This window comes from Conger conger, chromosome 6 (genome assembly GCF_963514075.1).
Source record: "Conger conger chromosome 6, fConCon1.1, whole genome shotgun sequence".
Lineage (NCBI taxonomy): Eukaryota > Metazoa > Chordata > Actinopteri > Anguilliformes > Congridae > Conger > Conger conger.
In genome coordinates this window covers 27,467,664-27,484,695 of record NC_083765.1, presented here as the reverse complement: position 1 = coordinate 27,484,695, position 17,032 = coordinate 27,467,664, and the positions used below count along the sequence as shown (strand labels likewise).

Sequence of the window (17,032 nt, the reverse complement as noted above, 5' to 3'; positions counted from 1 at the left end):
ATCCTCAACTGAAATGTAAAAACTTTGGTTTGAATGTTCTCCCTCAGTAAACAAGGACATGAAAGAAAATATGACGGCAGGAGAAGACATTTTTTCTCTTCACAACTAGTAATTCACTTGTCGTGAAACATTGAAACATTCAAACGGCCATTCTTTTAGGACGTTTTTGTGTATGTGTGCATGTGTATGCGTGCATGCACATACACTGTGAGTGTTTGTGTGTGTGTGTGTGTGTGTGTCAGACCTGGGTCAAATACGTAATTGTATTGGATTCAAGTACTTTTCTGTGTGTTACTGAGCTTGTCTGGTGCATTGGAACCTATGAAATACTCTCTAAAAGTGCAAACCCCTCCCTCTGGACACCTTGGTTAACTCCACTGCACCAGGCAAGTTCAATCGAGTTCAGAATCGAGTACATTTGTATATTACAAATAAATTAAATAATTTCGCATTTGACTCAGATCTGGTGTGTGTGTAATATATATAATATGGGTAACAGAGATCTGACCTTTCCTCTGCAACCCATGATTATAGATTATAGATAAATTAAAACTTCACTTTCGCATTTACTTCCAATTGCATTGCATGCATAATTTCACTACCTCTGTCTGAGCATATCTATTGATTCTCAGGGTTATGAGGGCACTCTCATAATGTGATTGGCCGAGGACAGATATGAAGCTAAAATGATTTGCAGGGAAAGGAGGCTCTCAGAAGATATGTTATCAAATTTGCAAAGTTAACAGAAAAAGTTTGGGTGTCTATAGTTGGTGACTGCAATTCAGTTTGGGAAGTCTGATGGCGTACAAAAACATGAATGCCCGAGTCCTTCTGGGACCACCTGTCCTGAGGTGCCCTCTAATTTGTCCTTGCAGTGTCTGTGGGCTTTGAGTATGAATCGTGCCTGGACCTGATTCTGTGGGAGAAGAGGACGGCCATTTTGCAGGGATACGAGCTTGATGCCTCCAACATGGGAGGTTGGACCTTGGGCAGACACCACGTGCTGGACGTACAGAACGGTATGAGCACCACAGCACTTACTTCTCAAACACGATTCCTCTGATATCACTGCTGGATTATTGTGGTTCAGAAAGTAAAAGTCCAAAAATAACATAAATGGTGGTTGCTAACTAAATCTGCTAATGCGGTGTAGGCACACAAGAGCGGCTAATAAGTTAAAGCAGCTTTGTGTAGCTCCACCTCTGTTACTTTGATATTGCTTGGTCATAAACAGATTTGATTTGGAGAGTGGGCAGAATTTGTCTCCTGGCTTTAGAAAGTATCACAGTTTTGTCATCTGTACACTAGACAAAGTAAGTCAGTGACATTGTTGCCAGTTAATGTTGCAGTAAATGTTTGCTGTAGATAAGATCTAGTGTTAGTGCATGAGTATTCTGAATCATTGCAGCACAGACACTCATTGAAGGTTTAACAAGGTTCTAGCTGGAACAGAACACATTAGTAAAATTAGAAGAGAGTCATCAGCATCCATCTTGCACAAGACAGAACGCATTAAGCTTAAATATCAACTGAACATTAAGACAGCCGAACGTCATCCCAAAAAATATAAAAAGTAGAAAGGGAACGTCAGAAAGCACAGGCCGAATTGATCCAAGATTTAAATTACACATTGGAACAGCGAGAGGTGGAGAGGCGAGTCCTCAAAATGACGCCTGTCTAATTGAATAAACCGGAATGATTAGTCGTAATGGCAGGCTAGATGAGGCAGAAAAACTCCATTCGTAACGGGGCGATGGGAACAGGGGCAGGTCATTGCACCAGGGGCCCAAAAAACGGGCATAAATATTCCAATGAAAATGAAATACGGGCCGTCATCCCATTTGGAGATAATAGGAGAGTTGAGAAGGACCGATCTTTCAAAGTAATGACGGCTGAAATGAGCCGCAATAACACGGTGTGCTGACTAGCGTGAGTCCCTACTCTGCTCAACTCCACTGTTCGGTGTGCGCGGGTAGGGGGGGTTCATTCACGGCTGGCGGGGCAGGATGGTCCTGGAAAGGTAGTTCCAAGAATATATGCAGCCTGTCTTTGTCTCCCCGCAGAATAGGAGCCTCCGTTGTAAACACGCATGTGAGGTTTGTGGTCCCGGAACAAAAGGGACAAAGCTAATAAACCGATAATTATACATCCGCTTGTCTGCTGCGATTGTGCTCAAGCGGGCTTTTGTATGCGAAGCCGGGGTGGGTGTTTTCAGCTGCCCGTGTCTTGACTGACTCTAAGCCCTGCTTCTCCCCTCCAGCTTAGTGCCAGTTGTCTGGGGGGATTTCACCGCCCTTTAATCTCAGAGCTCATTGAAGTGAGGCCGGTCAGGCCTGCGATTCAGGCCGCACACACACCTCCCCACTTCCCATCACTGCTTTTATTCCGTTTTGGGGGGCCCCCGCCACACAGCCTCGCAGCAGTAAGTAAAGATCCCTCTTCCCCGGCGCTATCCCAGCATGCTCGGTCGTTTTGTCCCATCTCGGCGGAATGGCCTGCTCGCTCGATTTTCCCTGAGCTTCCCCCTCCATTAAACACAATAACTTTCCCCCCACCAGTGCTTGCCCTCTGTTTCTCGTCTAGGCAGCGGTGCCATTACTCCATCATCAAGAAATGCAATCACGCTCTATTACGGAGCCGGCTCTTAACGGACCTGAGTAACTGCTAGCCCACAGTACCCTCCCGCAGTCTGCCGCTGGAGCTCCAGCCTTCCAGCCCCTTTATTCACCCTTCAAAGCCCCATGGATCAAACCAAACAAGGGCAGCCTGCTCCAGGCGACGTTTCCCCACTGGCATTTGGAGATAGATCAGCTTAATGAACAAGCTTGAGAAGGAAATCCAGCTTTAAAAGTTCACATGCATTACGCAGTATAGCCAGGTCGCCACGCGGTGTATCAATTAATAATTTGTCAGACTCCGGAGCTGTACATTTCAGAAACCGTACCGGGATGTTTATGTTATTCTCACCGTGCCAGGCATTCAAAAGTTCACAAGATTGAACTCTGGGCCTCATTTTGTTCTGAAATCCCTCTATTTTTGCCCATGGCATCTTCCTTTCCTTCCTTTCCATCTTCCTATGTGTATCGCCTCATAATAGAATCCAACTTTCCATTTATGCATACTGCATTCATACAGTGCAGGTACTAGATTGTGACCACAGGAAGAGTGTATGACATAAGGAAACAGAATCAGTGACTGGTCCAAACCAGAGATACTTTGATAAGAGATATGTCAACAGGACCCCAGTAGTGCTAGCTTAGCATTTCTGACTTCTGTTGCCCTTTCCAGAAGGATATTTGTTGTCAGGCGTCATGAATCACCATACATTGAGTCAGACAATCTTTTTCATGCATAAAAAGGCAAAAATGGGAATAAAAGATTTGTAATTGTTGTTGTCAAGGTTTAAGCTGTGCCCTTAATATACTCCTTAGTAGCGAGATTATCGATAATCAATAGCACGGGCATTCACAATGAATGGAATATTTGCTCATCTTTGCTACCATTTATTTCTATGAGCGTTAGCACCTGACCAGTCTCTGCTAAAACTGTGTCTGCCCAAACATATCTCTGTGATGTGACAGTCAACCAGGCCATCCATCTCTGACATTCACACTTTTCCCAGGGGAGTCTTCTAGCACGTTTCCAGACAAATGCGTTTCAGCCGGAATGTTCTGTGTCAAACATGCCGTCGTTTTTCCCTCATGTCATTCCAGAACGACAGCTTGCCTCCGTCCGCAGTCTGGGCCCGACCCAAAGAGATCATTGTGACCACGCTCGGTCTAGCCAGTAACAGTGGCAGCAGCAGTTAGTGTCTCCCAGTTCCCATCACTACAACAGATTGTCCAGAGCTGGCATGATCATCATGGCAGAGCAAGCAGTAGCAGTTGTAATCTTTCAAGCGATATTTTACTGTTAGCTACAAAAACCCAGTCACTACTGACCAGCCTGAAGAGGTGTTCTGATCCCCAGTGTTTTTTTTGTATTCCGGTGAAATGTTCCCAGAGGTGAGATTCACTTCAGTCAGACAACTCGTGATCAATTAAGCAATATTGAGGTTTAATATGAATGCAAAGTTTGCCGTCAAGGCTCTGCGTCTCATCACTACCAGTTATAAGCCAGCCGAAACAGGGAGTGACTACAACCCCTCCCCCCCTCATGGGGGTTTTGAGAAGCAGAGCTCACAGCTGGATGCTGGGGTGAGGGTGGAAGCGTTGCATCGTTGGATTTCTCTCAGTTTCGCCTTTGGGCCACAGACCAAATCATCACTGGTTTGCTTTTATTCATTTATTCATGTATTTATTTTTAATTTCCGAGGCGTTACATCCCAGTGTGAGATGAGGGCTCTGCCGGTGATTGAAGAGTTGGGCAAGGATTGGGTGGTGGGGGACCTTCTCTTCCTCTCTGTGCCCTGTCACACCCACTCTTCCTCTCTAATGTTGGCTTGGGCAGCCTCATCTCACACACCCCACTCTCTCCCTTTCATGTCTCTTATCTGATTTATTCAGATATTCAGGGGGCATCCAGCACAATCGGCGGGGAGAAAGCAGATGATGGGAATGCCAGCAGGTGTCTTGTAATGGGGGAAATGGCACCTGAGATATTAAGACTTGTGGAGAAGCCCCTCCTCTCTCCTTTACTAATGCATTTCTGACTCCCACCCCAGTGTGTGTGTGTGGGTAGGGGGGGTACTCTAAATGGTTTCACATCTGTGGTTTATTTTGGTTTATATTGGTTTAGCTTTCTTTTGCGAGCTTCAGTTAGCAAGTTTCAGGAACTTTATTGTAATTGGCTGACTAGAGTAACCAGGTTTCAGGAACTTTATTCCCATTGGCTGACAAGAGAATATAGGTTTCAGAAACTTTATTCCCATTGGCGGACTAGAGTAAACAGGTTTCAGGAACTTTATTCCCATTGGCTGACAAGAGAATATAGGTTTCAGAAACTTTATTCCCATTGGCTGACTAGAGTAAACAGGTTTCAGGAACTTCACTCGCATTGGCTGACTACAGTAAGCAGGTTTCACAAGCTTAATTATGATCATTTCTTGTTTAGTGCTGAGGGGTGTGTTTGCTCATTATTTAAATGTGGTTTTTACATGTTCAAGGGTGTTTGCAATTTTACACTCTGATTATGAAAAAGATACTTGGCAGGCTTAGCTGGAAATAAGAGAAAAGTGCAAAAGAAACAAGGAGAAAAATGATCTAAATGGATTTTTCCAGAGTACAGCTCCAGTCTGTGGATTTAGTAAATCTCTTCATAAACTATGCAAACAGAACAACAACAAACATGGCTGGCCCCTTTTTAATGCACCAGTGATTTTTTGGGGGGGCAAAGATAATTGACAGTTTATCGTGGGATTTAGGCGGTCTCCCATTTCCAAAAATGTCAAACTGTTCACTGCAGTACACCTCCTCTCCAGACAGTGTGTGGGGGTACCGGGGAGTGGTGGAAGACCAGAGTAATAGTGTGTACATACTGATCCACACTATAGGGACCATCTCAACTTTTAAGGTGCAAGATCACAAATATATTATTGAAATGTTCTGAACATTTTAATGCTGATGTAACAATTGCAACTGCTAACCAAAAGCACTGGCGTGCTAGTGTACTGACATACAAAAAAACACTGGCTGTGCCCAGTACAGGGACAGAACTTCCGGGGAGCTGGTGATGGTAAATGGTAGGTAAATGGTTGGCATTTATATAGCGCCTTGGCTGCCATGCAAGGCGCCGACCAGCTCGTCAGGAGCATTTGGGGGTTAGGTGTCTTGCTTCGACACAGCCTGGGCGGGGGATCGAACCGGCAACCCTCCGACTGCCAATGAGACGACTGCTCTTACTGCCTGAGCCAATGAGACGACTGCTCTTACTGCCTGAGCCATGTCGCCCCTGTCCCGCCATCCCTACCTGCTATACCCTTTCTTCTGTTTTCAAAGCCACGGTACAAAAAGGACTTAGGACTTAGGACTCAGCGAGGAAAGCCAGTAGCCTACCAGCATATGAGAGTATATGAAAGAGAATCTAACTTGGGCCCCGCCCTGCTTCTCCGCAGTCTGTACAATCGCATATCAACCACGTATTACAATCCCACACACTTCACGTCTTTGGAGCTTTGCAAAAAAAATCCCGGAGCGCTTTTCATCTCCAAAGAAAGAATCCAGCAGCGGGGCTGGCTCTCACTTTACCCTTTTGTTGTAAGACTTTATTTTATTGTGTTTCAGCGGGGGGGGGGAGATGGGGGCGCTTTATAAGACCGCAGTGGTTTTCCTCACGCACTTAAGTCTTCCATATCCGTCATTTGTGGGGAAAATTGTTGTTTATGTTTCCAATTACATGTTGCAGGAGCACAAAAGCCAGTGCAGTGCCGCAGAAAGACTTTAAGTCATCTCTTAAGCCATTCAAAGTGAAGTCCTGGGGGTTGCGGGTGTTTTGTGGGACGTGTCACACACAAAACCCTTTCTGGGACCACTCTGTCTTCATTAACGGTGTGACTCTGTGCGACTCGCAATCCTGAGAGTGTCGGATGGGCCTGCCGTACCCTCCCTCTCAACCTCAGCCCCCAGACACACACACACACACACACATACACGCACGCACACACACACAAACACACACACACACACACATGCACAAACACACACACACACACACAAATGGTTAATCAATCAAACGCACTACAGGAGAGGCCATCAGCGGAAGCAGGTCCACCATTGGCGGTGATTTACAGTGACGTACGGGAAGCGTGACCAACGGTATCAGAACCGGCTCTCAAAAAGCGGCCGTAGATGGCGTCGTCGATCTTTGTAGTAATTAGCACAGAGCCAGCCTTCCAAATTCCAACGTTGGCGAATGTGAATAATTTAACACTCACAGTGTGTACTCGCCCTTTGAAGTCCTTCTTTGAAGACCCAAAGAACTAGTTATATTTTCTTCCCCCCAGTGCTTCTAATGTTGGGCAATAATGACTCCCCACATTCTGCGCCACCACCGTTAAACTCAGGCTCAGCCAGCCGAGGGGTCGAGGCCATTTAGCATCACGTTCATTAGCACATCCAGAAAAGTGCAGCGTCTGAATTCCAGCTGTAGGAGGGGGTAGTCAGCATTATGACACAAGCACTTCCTTAGCCCGACGATTCCCAAACCGAGGGCACGGCTCGAGGCTGAAGTGGGACTGCCACACACTGCTCATGCCCAGTGTGAGTGCGGAGCACACACACCAACGCAGACATTGTTCAGGCACAGAGAATGCGCAGTGCAGGCTTGTTTTTCTTATCTTATCTCTTAACACTGAGCAGTACAAATAGGAGATGTCATTAGACCGTGGATGACATTTTGTTGAATCTGGAGCCGTTTAAGTACAGTGCTAGTGGAAATACGGCACAGGGGGAATTCTTATTCCTCACATATATTTTTTCTTGGGAAAAAAATGAATTAAAAATCGGCTGTTATGAGCTGACTAAACACCAGGAGTGGTCATAGCATTAGAAAAGCCGTATCAGTTGACCTCTGGTCAGAACCCGCTTATGGGTTGTGAGAGGGTTTGTAGAGGATCAAAAGATAGATGTGGAATAGCTTACAAAAAATAACTCATTGCATTTCATATTTTCATAATTTGTATGTTGTGCTACATTGTATGAGGACTATCCATTAGAAAACAATTGTATGCTGAATGTATACTGTTTTGTACTTATACTTGATGTATAATTAAAGTTTATAACATGTTTGTTTAGTATACTGTTTTTGCACATGTGCATCCATTTAGCAATCACTGCTATAGACTGTATTACCATTGATGAGGATTAGCTTTAAGGTGGCTGATGTGTTTTGCATATTGAGAGAGGGCATTGCAGTTAAAGAAGTTAAATGTGGGATAAAAAGAAAAAAAGTTTTTTTCTTCAAGTCAGGAAACAAGCTTTTCACTCATATCTAATTACCTTTAATTACCGTTATATGTATATCTAAGGGTTGTGTCAGTGACGGAAAAGCTAATGCAAGAATTTCACGTTTGCATTCTCCGCATTTAATCAGGTGTTTTGCTAGAGCTTGAATCAGCCCCAATGAATCACTTGACACACAGACAATATTATCATTAAGCTTCTACATCTTTAATCAAGAGGGTTTTCATGCACAATCAAAACCTTTTTTTAATGTGTCGTCCTTGGGCTCCGTACCAACCCACGTCTCTAGCATCAAATCTAAATCTCGACTCCCCCCCCCCTCCACCAGCACTCCCCACCCCACCACCCCCGCTCATCAGAAAATACAAATCCCACGCCTGTGGCACTCTCCTCGTCCTCTCTCCCTCCCCACATCCATCAAAAAGCCCTTCATTAAAGTATCTGCCTCGTAATTTGTGATCAGCCGGTGGGTGAAAAGTTGATTTGGTTTAGGCCACAGCTACAGATCAGGCCTGGGGTAATCAAGTAGGCTTTTCTCAGCAGTGCAGTTACAATTCCTCAAGGTCACTGGAACAGTGCCTTACATTAACCACCCCACAGCTCGGTCCGCTTGGCACATTCCCAATTCACCTTCACAAACCGATTGCAGACAGCAAAGCAGCCTCCCAGGAAATTGTAGGGACAGACACAAGACCAGGGCTCATTTGACTTGCGTAATGCTCGGCAGAGGTTTGTTTAAAGAAGCAATCAATCATCCGTTTAACTCGGCCAGCATCTCACCGTTATTAGGCACACGGCAATTTTTTTTGCCACCATCTCTTAAATTGTTTCTGTAAATGTGCCTTCGATTTTACTCTTTGCTTGTCGCCGTAGGGAATTCACTGTTGCATTCAGACATGCTCGACCAGGAAAATAGGAATTTGTCAAATAAGAACAATAACTGTTTCTTGGGCAATAAAAAACATTATTTTCCACATCTTAAAGTAATATGTATCGCAGCCACTTGAAGAACATGTGTAATGTTTTATATGAGGAAAATTGGGATGAAACATTGATGTAATATTGAATATTTAATATGAATTATTTATTTGTATTATTATTATTATTATTATTGTTATTATTTGTTTGTTTGTTTGTTTAGCTTGTTATTGGTGTTGGTATTGAATGTTTTTCTTATCATTCCCTGGTATCTTTTGTGTTTTCAACATGTTCTTGTTACAATGGAATCCAGTGGTTCAATTCAGCTTTTTTTGTATTTGTATTACTTTATATTCAAAGTAAACACTGTGTAAATATTCAGCTATTTTTGGGGTACTTCACTTTCAAGATAAATTCATTCAACAATGAAAAGGAATGCATTAGCATAAATACATTTGTTAATTACAAAATGAGTCATGTTTAAAAGGATTTAAACTCCAAACTTTCTTTGATCACATTTTCAGAAGTAGAAAATCATCTTAGAAAGTAACATACAAAGCCAAATTAAGGATAATTTCTGAAATGTTAATAAAGTATTTATTACTTTCTTCATCTTTTGTTGTTGCTTAGGGGGGTGACTCAATCAAAGGAAAAACGGCCTTAGGTTTTACATTTTAGGCAGTGAATTATTTGCCAAAAAAGCTTATACTGTACATTCCAAAAATAGGATGATGATACAATGAATAATGACTATTGTTATTTTAGGGTTTGACTTGTACTTTGATTAATTTTACTTAGGACATAATAAAAAATATATTTTGACAAGGAATAATAATATCCCACATAAGTTTAACTCTGCTGAGTGTTTAATGAGCCAGTTCATATCACATCAGCTATGGGGTGATAATGACCACCTCAGTCTCTGAGATAATGAACAGACATGGATGTTCCTGTGCTGGTATCTCCAGGTATCCTGTACAAGGGCAGCGGGGAGAACCAGTTCACAAGTATCAGCTATGGGGTGATAATGACCACCTCAGTCTCTGAGATAATGAACATCATGGATGTTCCTGTGCAGGTATCCTGTACAAGGGCAGTGGGGAGAACCAGTTCACAAGTATGAGCTATGGGGTGATAATGACCACCTCAGACTCTGAGATAATGAACAGATCATGGATGTTCCTGTGCTGGTATCTGCAGGTATCCTGTACAAGGGCAGCGGGGAGAACCAGTTCATCTCGCTGCAGCCGCCGGTGATCGGCACCATCATGGGAAACGGGCGTCGGCGCAGCATCTCCTGCCCCAGCTGCAACGGCCAGGCGGACGGCAACAAGCTGCTGGCCCCCGTGGCCCTGGCCTGCGGCATCGACGGCAGCCTCTACGTCGGCGACTTCAACTACGTCAGGCGCATCTTCCCCTCCGGGAACGTCAGCAGCGTGATGGAGCTGAGGTAGGGGGTCCTGCAGTCCTGCACATTCCCATATTGATGGATTGATTTGATTTGATTTACTGAATGGCTGAGCACATCAGATATAGGATCTCCAGGCTTTCTTTTTGGTTTGCTATAAACATAGTTACGTACATGTTTGTGTATGTGTGATATCGATTGAGTGGTTTGGCGATTGGTTGGTTGATTTATCACTCGATCAATCGATTGATTTGATTGGATTTGATTTGATTTACTGAATGGCTGAGCAAGTCAGAAAATAGGATCTGCAGGCTTTTTTCTTGGTGTCAAAAGCAATAAAGAGTTGTTTCCCAGCTTCAGAAGAGCAGAAGGTCAACGCAGAAGCTTCAGGTGGTGACGGTTCGACACACTGCTGCATTCAAAGCAAATACCCATGCGGTTTCTGTTCTGTGGCTTATGTGTGATTACTATTTATGTTGCTATTTCCCTTGTCAACTAGTGTATCCCATAATGCTTTGCACCTGAGAGATTCAGCCCATCACCATGCTTGTCACATCAGATACACCATTTTGAGCCCAGCTGTGGTGCTGTGGTATGAGCATAGCAGTCTACAGCAGAGGCACAGATATTACAGAACTACATCTTCCCTTTGCTCCATGTTTTAACCCCTTTGCAAATTGCCAGGTTTGAACCGTTTTTGCATTCCTCCATAATAATCTCAATTTTACACAATCATACGTTATTGAGAAACGTTTATGGATAATTTAAAATTGATGATGATAATATTAAAATGGATTTTCTTGTAGCTCCCCGCGGATGCGGTCTCTGGGATCATTACATTTCAGCGTCCAATCGTTCCCAACTGCAGCGCAGTTCACACTGTGCAGAGTGGGCCAATCACAGCACATTCTCACCTGCACAACCACATGTGTGTGGGATAAAGTTTACTGATGATCGCTGAGACGGTCTTAAGCCCCGTACACAGCCCCTCCGAACACCTCTCAGCTTTCGGCATCAAACTCGCCTTCCTGTCAGTCTCACTGCCCTGCCACACCAGAGCACCGATACCCCGTCTACACTTTGGCTCAGTTATCATCTTTTTCCCTGAGTTTATAAGCTCTGCAAATTAAATAGCTTATAAAAAATTGTAAGACCGTAATAAACGAGGGGAAAAACTCAGCCCTAACCTTGCTCTGTCTCGGAGAAGCTGGCTCGACTGGCTTGATACAGTGCACATGTTGAGGGAGCAGTTTAATAATGCGTTTTTATTGTCTGTGACACAATCAATAACCCATTATGAGCCTGTTAACCTAAGCATAAGCAGTGATCTAATGTGGCTGTGAACTCCCAGGTGTAAAATTTGTACCTTTCCCACAGTTTAAGAATTATTGCCGGGAAGATCCCCCACCGCTCCGAAGGGAGAATGAGCTCTCTCCGTAGTTCTGTCTTGTTGCTCTCTTCCTTCATGCAGGGTCTGTACAATCTGCTGTTTATTTAACATGTTTTTCCCTGTCTTTAAACTCACACTATTCTCTTCTCTCTTTCCTGCTTCCGACCCTTTAAGAAATAAAGATTTCAGACATAGGTAAGATACTCGGTATAGTATATGTACATGGCCTTTTGTTGGAGTCTTGTGTGTTAATCTTGTAATTAAGTCTTGCGTGGAGTCTTGTAATCTTTGTAAAACGTGAGGCGGCTAATCTATAGTCGCCGTTGCTCACCTTCTGTAAAAAAAAAGGTCTCATAAGACCCAGAATCTCAGAGTGAATTTTCACGTCCAAGGGAATCCTTTTTCAAATTATCCTGTCATGTCGGACATTTCTGTTCAGGGACTATTTATTTCCTTTCCTCTCTTGTCATTTTAATTTTGTGGCTTGTCCTTCCGAGAACAAAAAATAAAAAATGAAATAAAAAAATCGACAGACCGATTTAGTGAGATTATATCATGGAAAGCGAGACAGACAGGACTTTATTAGAACTGAGAATTGAAGTGTGCCTTGACAGGCCCTGCTGTGCAGTTTGCCGGTCCCGCAGGGTAGTCGCTGCTGCCCGATACGGCCCAGAACAAGGGCCTTTTATAGGTTCGATATGAAATCAGGGACGCCGGGCAAATGAACCCAGCGCTGTCGCTGCTTTTCTTTAAGTTAGCCAAGATACGATACGATACGATGAACTTTATTGTCCCGCTCAGGGAAATTTGTCTTGGACTCTGCGATGCGTCATGAATGCCTGTAGCAGACCCATCTGCAGCCATGGCTGAAAGGCACAGCTGTCTTATCGATCAGTCCTGTCTCATTTACAGTGGTGTTCTGCTGGAATCGCTGCATTTACAGTACCATTTACTATACATGGTGATCCTCACCTCACGCACTGAACACCCCAGAAGGCCCTCAAAACTCCCACTCCACACTGCCAAAGTCAACGGTTCAAGGGTTAGGTATTACTCAAAAGAAAGGATCAGTCTGGTAACCCTTCTGCTGTGCTTAAGACCTTGCCAGACACTTCAATCCTCTTTTAAGGCTCATAAAGATGGTATTCACTAATGCACCAAGAGTCGTCAGTCTCTTCAAGTGAAGTCTTTGTTGTTTCACAGTAAGGGTATTTCGAAAGTCATTTTCATGACTTTTATAGCTTCTTTTCAGTTTTTTATTAATTTGGGTCATGTTTCATGGATTATTCTCTTTGTCTTGTTTGCTTTTAAGTGTTTGACAAATTTGCCTTCAGCTAAAAAAAATGACAGTGTTTTTTATGCATGTGGAAAGAGTATTTCCGCTAGTTTTTGCCAGCGTGATTTAGTTTCAAGGCACGCACTTGTGCTTTCATGAGTGTTTTCTATTTGATTGAATTGGCAGTGACAAACACTCTAAAAACACAACCTGACACTAAGCAGAGCACACCTGTTGCCTGCTGGCAGTCAGCGGAGACATGAAAACGGTGGCATCACCCCGTCCGTTTGTTTCTCGGTGGGTTTCTCCTTCAGCCCAGCGCTTGAAAGAGCCCTCCACACAATCTGCGGACTGTCAGAGCGGTATATTTAGCAGCCCTAATAGGAAGCCGGGTAAACACGGCCTGATGGATCAGTTGACGACTTTCATTAATATATCCGCATCACTCTTTTTGTTTTCCAAAGGCGCATTCTCACCAGGAGCTGATAATGACGGACACAAAGTGACAGGTTTGAAGGCATCATTAATGCCCCGTCACGCGATAATGAATCCCAGTCATATCCCGTTATGTTCCTGGTGACAGAAGGCCCTTTGCCGTTGAGGGTCTCTCTCGTATTTTTGCGCAAAGCAGACAGAACGTCTGTCTGGCTCGCAGGATAATGCTGCAAACCGCTATTAAAATGAGAAAAAACAGCCATTATAGCCCTTATCCCCATGACATTGTGCAAGGACGTACCATTATTCCCCTCCGTTATTGCGCTATACTGTAACCCCGCAACGCGCCGTAACAATTATCTCCGTGCCAACAGAAAAAAGTTTGTTCCTTTTTTAGCGACACCTTTATTCCGCAGCCATGACAACTGTCCCCGCCTTCCTCCGCAGTAACAACCCGGCGCACAGGTACTACCTGGCAACGGACCCGGTGACGGGGCAGCTGTACGTGTCGGACACCAACTCCCGGCGGATCTACAAGCCCAAATCGCTGACGGGGGCCAAGGACCTGCTGCAGAACACAGAGGTGGTGGCCGGCACGGGCGAGCAGTGCCTGCCCTTCGACGAGGCGCGGTGCGGGGACGGGGGCAAAGCCACCGAGGCCCTGCTCATGGGCCCCAAAGGTACGGCCCACCACCCCTCCAAAACGCCTCACTCGTGTTAAGCCCATATTCAGAAGAAAACAATCGTTTTTTTTGGGGGGGTGGGTAAGAATAGAATTTTACAGTGTGCATCCAGTGCGAGACCTGGAGCCTGTTCCACCAAGCAGGATTACGGAGTTAAACAGATAACTGCACAAGTCCATGTTCCAGATTTGGGTAGTACAGCTTTTATCAGTGCAGTTATCCAGTTTACTCAGTAATCCCGCTTTGTGGAACAGGCCACTGAAAATATGCCCGGGCCTGTTTCAACACAACACAACACAAAGTTTGCAAGAACATGACTGCCTCTGCGGCAGAACTGAAAACAAACGAGCTGCAGCACAAAGCTTCGTTCGCCCTTGAATGTGGCTTTACTCGCTCTCTTTCCTCTCACCATGCCCCGCTGCACATTCAACACCCCCAGTGCACAGTTTAAATAGAGGACTGAGTTTTCCCACTGAATGCTGGCCATTGCTTTGGACCGAGCAAAGAGAGCAGATACCGAACCGACCGCTTCTCAACAAAAGCACAGGCTTTGTGTTGCGCTGTGGTCTTTTCTTCCCTGTGAAGAAACACAGTTTTATTTTAACAATTTTAGTTTCAGCCGCAATGCTATGTTCATATCCTCACCACAATCACAATCATGTCTTTAAAAAGTTTTGAAACATTTTACAGAGAGAAAAGTTGTCTTTCTCTGGAGGATATTATTATAAGGGTTTGGTGTAGAATGATTATTATTATTCTGAAACAGTCTTGGTCTACAGTGGCCTCCAGTAAAGAGCATATAGGACCACCAATGTGCTTATTGTTTTGTCCAGTATTGGGATCTAAAAACCCGAGAGTTAGAGTATCCTGTACTGGGGATGAGGTGGGAATACTTAGTGTCTGAAAGAAATGTATCGTTTTTAATGAATGAAGTCGAGCTGTTCCTCACTGTGATGGCAGAAAGCTGGGGGTACCATTAAGGGGGTGTGGGGGGGGGTATTTAAATGAGTCACGGCCAGATGGCTGGGATGTCCCCTCGGCCCAGATGGCCAGTGGACCTGGCGGAACAGTGACACATTTCATCTGGCCGCCCCTTTTACCGAAACTGTCAAAAGAGGCAGCCCTCCAGGGCCCAGTGCGGTCTGGCTAGAGTACACCTCCCCTGCTCCCCACACCCGCTACAGCACATAGCATTAGCCACTGTCTGACCTGGAAACAGGAGGCCAACACGACGGCACTCAGAGAACATTACTCTCAACGTTCTCTCTGTCCGTCTCCTCTACCCTCTCTCTCTATCTATATCCTTCTTCCTCCCCTCTCGCTCTCCACTCTTTTTCTCTTCCTCTACCTCTCTCTGTCCGTCTCCTCTCCCCTCTATCTATATTGCTCTCTTTCTCCCCCTCTCTCTATCACTCTTTCTCGCTTATCTCTTCGCCTGACTGTCTGTTTCTCTCACTGTCCATCTCTCCTCTCTCTCTCTGTTTCTCTGTAATTTAATTCCTCCAGGTTGCTTATTTTCCCTCAGAGCTGGGCAGGTGGTGGGGAGGTGAATTAAACGGCGCTGGTACGATGGGGCTGTGGATAATAGCACGCGGGTGGGCGGGGGGGTTAACACGCATCTTTACACGGAACAAAGGCGACAGGCGAACGCCACTAACGCTTCCGTCTCGGCGCCCGGGAACACGGACCACTTTAGTCATCCCCGCTCTTATCAGACGGCCTCTTATAGCGGGTTATGGTAACCACGGCAACCAGCCATCTTTCATCTGTAACTGTGCATATCGAAAATAGTCTGTCGCTCTCCCACACAAGCAGCAAGGGCCTTTCCTTCTGCTGATTTACTGTCTTCCCCATGTCTGAAAGCCACACACACACACACACACACACAGGCGCACACACACATGCGTGCACGGTTGCAGCTATTCCCAACATCCCGCCTTGAGAAATAATTTAGCACTCAAAGAGCACAACGTGAATTATTAACAGTGTACTTTTGCAGTGACCTGAATAATGGGAAGCCAAACTGGACACGTGTACCCGTCTTGGTAAATCATGCGTGTGGCAGCAGCATGTTTGGCGTGTGCTGCGTCTGTCTGTTGTTCATACTGGCCCCTCATCCCAGGCATCGCGGTGGACAAGAACGGATTCATCTACTTCGTCGACGGGACGATGATCCGGAAGGTGGACCAGAACGGCATCATTTCCACCCTGCTGGGATCCAATGACCTCACTTCCGCCCGCCCTCTGACCTGTGACACCAGCATGCATATCCGTCAGGTGATTTTCATTCTCACATTTTTATTTTATTTGCTTACTTTTTTTCCCTTACCCCCAAAAATTGTGTGTTTTCCGCTTCCAAACAGCTGATTAGAGATTAGCTTTGGATACTGTGGGAAAGGAAACGGGAGCGCTGGCAGTGTTTCGTGAGCAGATTTCATCCATGCCAATCATTCAGCGTAGACACCAGTGTCCGGCAGACTGGCCTGAAAGGGTTACAGTGCCACCTGCTGGTGACTCCTCCACAGCAGAAACATGCCCTGTCTGTAAGGACCGGTGAGCACACCTACTCACATAAATAAAAGACACCAATCACATTCATCCTGCAGACTCAAACCCCTGATTTTCAGTGTATCACAGCTGATAAATAAACAGACGGTCTTGTGTTTGACTCTCCATTAAAGGTAATCATCAACAACTTAATACAGGCTTATTTTGGGTTCATCCATTTTGTGGTTAAGCATGGACTGTATTCGCAGTATTTTTATTCATCTGTTGAACCTAAGCCTGCTTCGTTGCATGTCCCTTTCAACAATTGTTGGACAAAAAGTTGGAAAAAGAAAAAAGCATATTCATGACAGTATCCCAGTGTTCTATGATCTGGCTGTCCAATCAACACTGCACGACAGAGGTGCGTGACACTGAGAAAAAGTGTTGTGCGACACTTGTTTTCAGAAGAGAATTTCTGTCATAAGACACTTGTTGAAAGTATAAATCAGGCTTAACGATCTTGGTGTGATCCACAGG

At 45.0% G+C, this 17,032-nt stretch overlaps 1 protein-coding gene across 1 annotated transcript in view; it reads left to right on the top strand.

The window, feature by feature from the left end:
* tenm3 (teneurin transmembrane protein 3) overlaps positions 1-17,032 on the top strand; it is a 252,324-nt gene that overhangs the window by 222,103 nt on the left and 13,189 nt on the right. Inside the window, exons 20-24 of the mRNA XM_061244374.1 lie at positions 876-1,019; positions 10,017-10,266; positions 11,789-11,809; positions 13,773-14,005; positions 16,131-16,285. Coding sequence (XP_061100358.1) covers positions 876-1,019; positions 10,017-10,266; positions 11,789-11,809; positions 13,773-14,005; positions 16,131-16,285 — 803 coding nt within the window. The remainder of the gene's footprint in view (positions 1-875; positions 1,020-10,016; positions 10,267-11,788; positions 11,810-13,772; positions 14,006-16,130; positions 16,286-17,032) is intronic.